The sequence below is a fragment of the Rhinatrema bivittatum genome, chromosome 11, assembly GCF_901001135.1.
Source record: "Rhinatrema bivittatum chromosome 11, aRhiBiv1.1, whole genome shotgun sequence".
In the NCBI taxonomy this organism is placed as follows: Eukaryota; Metazoa; Chordata; class Amphibia; order Gymnophiona; family Rhinatrematidae; genus Rhinatrema; species Rhinatrema bivittatum.
The window spans coordinates 77239527-77247835 of NC_042625.1; the positions used below are offsets into that span (position 1 = coordinate 77239527).

The window sequence follows — 8309 nt, forward strand, 5'->3', positions numbered from 1 at the left end:
GTGTCATATGTAATCCCTGACACAGTAGCTCCAGACTGTGGAGAGCTAAGGGGTTTGCTTGAAGCCTCCCCCGGCTCAGAAATTCAGGGGAGGTGCGTGGAGCTGTGCTGCTTAGCTACACATCTCAAGATGCACTCCAGGCTTGGCTCAACACAGTTCCCTACGCCATGGCTAAGGAGCGTGAACAGCAGTAAATTAGTAAATCAATGGGAGAGAGCGTTGAACATTAGCTACAGATGAGGGGTCTGGAACCCCTTGGAAGCACTAATCGAGAGCAGTTTGGTTAAGTACGCAGTCACTGCCACCGTGTCCAATCAGACTGACTGCCCGGGTACACGGATATTCTGGCTGCCAGACTGCTATTAAGCATGGGTCGCCAAGCCTTCACCAGCCCATGCTTGAACTACAATGAAAGCTCTGAAGCTTCCTTTCAGGCTCTCTCTCTTTCTGACACCTCTGCCCCCTTTCACCCTGAATTCCTTATGAGACACTTGTCCTGTATGGAGCAATAATAGCTGATTCTTTATGCAAACCTCAGGCCCTGGACTGCAGCACTGACCTGGCTTAGATTGGCTGTAGTGACTCAGTATCTTGCCCACACCACAGTCTCCAGAGACCATAAATTCTGACATTTTATAGGAGGAGATATGGCAGCACAGAGCAAACAGAAACTACATGCTAGCAGAATACATTTTGTTGGTTATACACCCAGAACACAGACAGACCCTGAAATACAGAATGTGACTCAAAACAGAAATAGAAACATGAAGATGAAAACTGAAATGGAGACTCCCAGAAGCCAAACTGCCTAAAATGCAACACTAGAGCAATAGAAACAAATGTATTACACGTTGGGCAGCTTGTTTGCTAGGGAGACAGTTTATAAAAATGATGAAATAAATAAATAAAAGCATTTCCTTCTGTACTGTGCTACTAGTAAGATAGCAGAGGTGCACATTTCCCATAGCTGACAGAGAAAATAAGATTTCCCACAAAAGAATAAGCAGGAAAAACCCACTATAATCCTTAAGGGAACAGGAGAAATAGCAGCAATAACAGCAAAATATGTTGTATCCTGCCACCAGGTTACAACATAATCTGACCAGAGACAATAGTGAACATCACGGAAATTGTCCTTGTTATTTCTCTTCCGTCCTTATAGTTCTTTCTTTACTACTTTAATCTCACATTTCAAAATGACAAGGTATCAAATAAATAAATAGAAAATAAAAAGCACCTTATGGACTGTGATGCTCAAAATGTTTCCTTAACTTAAGCGACTGGATGTTTCAGTGTGAATGAGTTGGCAGTAGGTGAACATGTAAAGGAGCAGAACGGAGAGCGGTCTAGCAGGTGGTAGACAGTCCTGCCAAAGGGGTCTGCTGGCTTCAGGTAGATGAACATACTGTGATGGGTGCATATAGATGTACAGGTGAGACTTTAAAAACCTGCAGGACAGCAAAGATGGCACCATCACTTTTGATGGCATTATACAAAATATCCACGGAACCAGAGTAAAGAATTCTTATAACCAAACTTAATGGGATACTCTCTTCCTCTTCTGAAATGTCTTTCCTTGTTGATGGCATGGAAAGTGCTGTAGCCTTTAAGGTGAGACTAGAGCATGGTGTGTCAGTATATAAATAATGCAACTTCCGCTTCATTTGCTGAATCCCTCAAGACATTCATCAAATCCTCCCTGCCTCCCTCCCAGGTGCAATATGCTCCAAGGGCCCAGCTTTCATCTCTCTGTGATTTCAGCTATCACTTTTCTGCACCATACTTACCTTCTCAGTACATTAGATGTTAGCTCCCTCATATCTAGTGTCCCTCTCCTGCTGAGCCCCTTCCATCTCTCCTGCCCAGCTCTTTCTAATAATGTTATGATGGGGATAAGTGCTTTTGTACAAACTTACTGGGAACAGAGGAAGGAGACAAATTAACCAAGGGACAACTAACCAAGGATACCCTGGGCAAGTAAGACTTGGTCTTTTGTGATCTGGATCTAATATGGACTGAGAATGTACATTTACAACAGGAGGGATGAAATGACTTGGCTATTCTACCTGAAACACAAAACACAACAAAACCCAAATGCTCGCTTTACTGAATGAGGTACTGACCTATTACTCTCTTTTTCTTGGAATTTTTCATTGGGTAATTCTCAAAAAGAGATTCCACAAAAGGTCATAATGGCACCCAGTACCTGCATGTTTACTGGAAGAAATAGTAAGATTTTCCAGAACTGACTCCTAGTATGCTGGGCAATCAAGTTCCACAACCAATGAACCAATCTCCATGGCAGCCCCAACATTACAGGACTTTCACTGTTCCATAAAGGACATGGGGATGCTATAGCCGAGCACAGTGCTGCATGCATAGGTTGCCTGGATGGATTGCAAAGCCTACAGTCAGGTCAGGTGCTTAATATTTTTGAGATGATTAAGCTTTTGGAACTTTTGGGTTTCAGTTATATACTTCCCCTCCAAAAAAAAAGGCAGTTGGCTTGGAATGAGGAGTGAGCAGCCTTAAAAGCTTATACTCTGTTTTGCAGCTACAGATCCCATGAAACAACTAGATAGATGTAGAGAACTCTTTCATAAAATGCTCCCACGTCTCTCCACAACTCACCAGAAATGCTTTCTGGGACTTGTAGTTAAGTTTCATAGTGTTGTATGAAAGGAGAGAAGGTTAGCACTCCCCTTGATAAGGATGAAGAGGTCCTCATGGCCTTTACAACACGCATATGGTTAAGGCATTACCACTTACTTTGTGACATATAACCAAGTTTTGGAGTGGAGTAGTAGTCTAGTGGTCAGAACAATAAGCCCTAAACCATGTGAGCCAGAGTTCAATTCCCACTCAGGGATTACGTAACACAAAGTACCTCTCCCTCCGGAACAAATACATGTGGCAGATAACCTCAAGATAAAAATAGGTGCTGACAAAAAAAGGCAAAGAAAATTAAAGCACAGAGAAAGATGATTTATTAAGGAAGAAACAGGTCTACAAATATCAGAATACACAGGGGTAACCAGAGAGAGAGAGAGGTGTAGCCATACAGGGCACTGAAATGGGTGGGGCTGGCATCAGATGAAAAGCCAGGATGAATGCACTCTCCTCCTTCCATCCAGGTTGGGGGAGAGGGAAGAAAGAAGCAGGGCTAAAGGTGTAAACACAAATATGCTTGCCTGCCCCAGGCACTAAAACAGCTCTACTGTTAACATCTGGTTGTGGCAGTGTACTGCCTTCATTTTTCAAAATAATCAACCCGCTTGTTTCTTAACTGAACACTCCCTTCGTCAAATCTTAATCCTGCTTTTCCTTTCTTTTTCAATCCAACACTGATCTAAATTTTTTGGAAATTTGTATATGAATAAAAAATGTGTGTGGCTTGTTTCCACAATCCCATTCTTAAAAATATGTTCCCCAAAGGCTGGCTATGCCAGCTTCACATCTGACCTAGATTCAGGGTAGGATGGGAAGGAAAATATTAGCAGTACAGTCTTCTGATGACATGCAGAGCTGCAGCCCCCCGTCCTATTAATCACCAGAGTAGTGAAAGGGACCAAATGAGGTTTTTAAAAGCTTGCAGAGACTCATTTCCACCTGAAAATGGAGCTAAGGAGGAAATGAGAGGGACATTCCTGCTTTTGTTAGCTGTAACCTCTGACTGAATTGTTGAGTAAACATGTGCTGTTTATGTTGCTTAAACATAGAGGTATGGGGTTTTGAAGGCAATGAACCCAACTAGAAGTTACTCTCTGAATATGATACTTCTTTGGAATTACAGCAATGATCTCACTAATGTTTTTTTTTCTTTTCCTGTCTTTCAGCCTTCCAACCAATGCCAGGAGAGTACCCCATTGGAGCTATGGGCATAGGATTCATGCAGCCTGGGCACACGCCCCCTCAAATGGCCTTGCACCCAGCCAGACTGCAACATGGACCATCCCTCCACACATATCTGCCCGGGCACTCCCAGCGTTCTGCTGTGACACTGCCGACTGGATCATCCCCCCATCACACCACGACGGCACAGGGTTCTGAAGAGACCATTGTGAATGGGCGAGCCCGGGATATTCATGCGCATTAAAAAGAGGACCTCATCCCACCACTTCTCACCTTTTCTTCCCTCCCCTATTCACCAGCACCAACCCTGACCACAGCTGTGGAAAAGCTGCATGCACTTCAGTGGGGAAAACCAGTGCCAGCGGAAGATCACATGGCAATTTATTTTTTTTTTTTAATAAAGAGGAAAACTTTTTTACATGACCAATGCAGAAAGGAAAGCATCATGCAAGCCTGCAACTAGGGGAGAAAGCTAATAATGAAAAAAAAAAAAGATATTAATTAAAAGCTGGACTTTGGCAAATATGGGGCTTGAATTTTGCACCCAGACTGGTCCAGGATCTTGTTTCCTGGTGGTATTTAAAATAGGGGAAGAACCTTTTTTCTCTGTTGTTTGTCGAATGGACCAAGTTTAAAAGCACCTGAAATCTCTAAATATTGTGTGGAGCTGTTGAACATATGAACTGAAAAACAATGAAAGTTTTTTTTATGTTGTCACTCAGAATGGGAACTAAGTTAACTTGTACATTTTTTTTGGTTGTTGTTTGTCTTGTTTTCTGTTTTTTTATGATAAAAATTTGAAAATTCTGTATTGTGATTGTAAATGTGTTTGTAGGTGGTAGGGGTAAGAGATGGACAAAGAGATATTCTTTCCAGATTCTGACATGTTTAATTGGCCCAACATAATAATTATCCAAAAGATGATGCTGTATATGAACATTCCAGGTCTCCTGGGTCCATTCTTCAGATACAACCTATCATTGGTCACATCTGAAGGAGCAGCATGTCTACCCATAAATGGGTCTATGTGTGTGTGTATGTATATAGGTCTGGGTGTTTGCAGATACAGGGATCTGAATGTGTTTGTTTATATGTATATAAGCAAATGGATATGAATCTTTTTGTATGTATATATGGTCTATGTTTATTTCTGCATACTTATGGGTCTATGTGTATTTGAGTCTGTGTATACATGGGTATGCAGGTCTATATGAGTCTTTGTGTGTGTGCATGTGTGGTATTCACAAGGGGAGGTGGGAGCGGAGGGTCTGATATCACATGTATTAGTCATGGAGGTACAAACAAGCTGAGGGTTAGAGCAAAAACTGACCAAGATTTAATTCTGGCAGGAATGGACTTCAATTGCAGTTTAGTGACTGCCCAGGCTCCCTGGGGTCAGTCATTAAGGATGCCCCCAAAGCTAATAATTTGGATATTAATCTCCCCTTTTTCTGACCACATTGGAGCCTCAAAAGTTGAAAGGGGCATTTGTCTACATCAGAGCTGTGTGTTGTTTTTTAAAGGAATTTCTTTCCTACCGGCACACCATTACAAAACTGCTAGAAACAGCGGAGACTCTTCCTCACTCTGGATACCAAGAGGGTCATCTTTTGACTTGGTTTTCAAGAGTTCACATGCGATCTGCCACATGAATTGCCTATCCTCCAGTTCAGCACCAGTGTCTTCCACCTTATACTGGTCATGCCGCCCATCTAAAAAACCCATGTACTTTATTAGCAAAAGCACTAACTCTCATGAGTATTAAACTTTGAGATCTGATGGATCTGGAGAGGTGATCTAGGCAACCTTGAAAGTTTATGTACAAAAGCAGCTATGGATAATTTTACATAGGTCCAATTAGATATACCTCAGCCTGTAAAGAATCCAGTTTTCTCCATGATTGATTTGGTTGATAAAAATTGGACTAACATCTCTTTTGAGAAGGAGTCACCAAAGAAAAATGACTACAATTCTGAAACTTTGTGACTGTGCCCCATGAGCAGTAGCTGACAATCTATCATATACTCTCTACCTCATGGGACTATATTTTTAACTTTAATACATCGGAGTACTTCACAGTTTTTACAGGAGTTGGGCACAGAATCAGTTTTGTTTGCATTGGCACAAAGGCCAGCTCTGGCTTGGAAAGTTTCATGCTTGCTATGTTTTGTTTGCTTTGTTCTGATTTGCATGGTCGGCCAGTTCATTTTAACTCCCCCCCCCCCCCCCAAAAAAAAACCCAAAAACCACATGATTGGTGCTCTTCTCCCCCTACCGTCTGTGGCGATGACAGCAATACTGTTTGCAAGCTGCTCAGGCTTTTCATGACTCCTGCCAACCTGAAAGGTCATGCATTCTGCAAATGGCGGGGCATGGACTGGAAGAAACAGGTGGGACAGATGCATGGAGTAGCAGGTGCATTAGCTTAGCTTGGCAGATTGCTCATCAGACCTTTGTGCAGATGGCATTCTTGTAATCTCAAGTCTCAGGGTGTGTGAGTAACTCATCTGCAGCCATTTCTCCATCAGTAAAATCCTGTCTCCTTCCCTTTTCTTCTTGCTTCTGTAGCTCAACCCACCATCCTCACTCCCACCTTCTTTTCTCTGCCTCTTCACTCTCCTCCTTGATTCTTTTCCTCCTCATAGGCATATGTATTCTCACTCCCTCCTCCCCAAGAGAACTGCAAGAAAAAGAGATGTGACTCTTTCAAAGCTGAATATTCCTTAGTTATCCAATTGGCTGATGTGACTCGGATCTGGACTCTTTATAAGGACTGGATTTAAGATTTTGGCACCCAAAGGCAGAGTGCCATGGCTGCACCCCTTTGAAGCTATGCCAGCACATGGCCCTGAAGCAAGCAGGAGGATCCTCTTTGGCCTGTATATTTGGTAGGGATGTTTTGGCGGGTACACGCGTACCTCACCGACTTTCTAGTACATGAGGGAAACAGAGAGTATTTTTAATAAGGAGATACACGCATACTATCCGTTTTACCACGTCTACTAGAAAATTGGCGAGGTATGCGCATACCCGCTGAAACAGATGTAATGAATGCACATCCCTTCAAAATTTGGCACCTTAGGCAGTTGCCTATGCCGAAATCCAAGTCCATTCTTTATAGCCAGAGCTTCCCAGGCACTGTTACTCCTTCCCTTTTATTTATTCCCTCTGATGTAAAAGAAAAATGCTGAATTGGATTCCAGTATTTCTCACAATTCTTTATATAATGAAAGCCATATGTACACATATACAATCTGCAGATTTGTACACACAAAAGCTCCACACATGTATCTATAAATGGGTGCATATGGTTTGTATGCATTTGCAAGCATTCCCATTCCTAGGTACATCCATACATACAAACGTGCATACCCAATTATAGTTATGTATACAAAATCCATACATATTTATAAGCACATACAGGCCACACACACATGTATGTAATCAGTTCTGCACACATATTGGTTAACATGTACCTATGGCACCCATCTGTATACCAGTTCTGTGTACACAAATCCCATGCACATATACATATTCCAGCAAAGTTAAGTACACATATATACATATAAACACATATTTGTTAATGTAGCTATCAGATTTTCCTGCGCTGGGTGCCAGACTGAAAAGTGGTGGTATGGGGGTGGGGGGGATTGAAAGTCAGCAGTGCAGAACCTAGCTTCTATTAATAGAACAGACCATCAGAGAAAAGCAGACGTTACAGCTGCAGCCAAAGCAGAAGGAAATAATATTCTGAACAATCTGTGAAGGGTCTCCCTCAGTCAGATCCACCCTTCATAAGCCACCAGCCTCTCTGCCTGACACAGTGTAGCATCACCTATGGCCCTTCTGGCCTGGCCAAAGTCTTTTATTTTTCTTTGGGGACTATGACCTGGAAGGGCACACCACGGCTAAAAAAAATGCTGCATCCCAACCTATTACAATGCAACCTTTTTATCTAAGCCGTTCAACACAAGATAGTGTGTGATAATTTGGATTATCATTTGGCTCCATTGTTTCAGAACAGATTGATAGTCTTGGATTTAAATCTTTCCTCTCACCTCAAGTGCACACTGGGATTTATAGTTGACTTCTCTATGACAAGCAAGAACTACATATCCATGCATGCAATGGGTCAAAACCATGGCTCAACCCATCATGGCTCAACCCATCATGAAAGAAAGGAGCCAGTTGATAATGCCAATGATTAGCCTATAGATGCCAGAAGTATGGTGCATCTGATCCCCTTCCAGCATCTAACTGCACTTAAGAACATAAGACTTGCCATACTGGGTATGACCAAGGATTCATCAAGCCCAGTATTCTATTTCCAACAGTGGCCAATCCAGGTCACTCCCATGATATTTTTTCCCAGGGTAAAATACAAAACTTAAGATTTATTTTTTAAATTACTTTTATTAATGTTTTGCTATTTTGAAAGCAGGGCCCCTAGGAATGAG

The 8309-nt window shown here is 42.2% G+C and overlaps 1 protein-coding gene and 1 non-coding gene across 4 annotated transcripts in view; both read left to right on the forward strand.

Annotated features, from left to right (window-relative positions):
* LOC115073274 (homeobox protein meis3-like) overlaps positions 1 to 4661 on the forward strand; it is a 184088-nt gene extending 179427 nt beyond the window's left edge. For 2 of the 3 annotated variants that reach the window (XM_029571574.1, XM_029571575.1), the window contains exon 12: positions 3837 to 4661. In XM_029571574.1, coding sequence (XP_029427434.1) covers positions 3837 to 4096 — 260 coding nt within the window. In that variant the 3' untranslated portion in view covers positions 4097 to 4661. The remainder of the gene's footprint in view (positions 1 to 3836) is intronic. The other variant, XM_029571576.1, reaches the window with a different exon arrangement.
* Positions 2669 to 2795, forward strand: LOC115073589. Its single transcript, XR_003852074.1, has one exon. It is a non-coding gene; the product is annotated as a U6atac minor spliceosomal RNA (small nuclear RNA).
* Positions 4662 to 8309: the final 3648 nt, after the last annotated feature.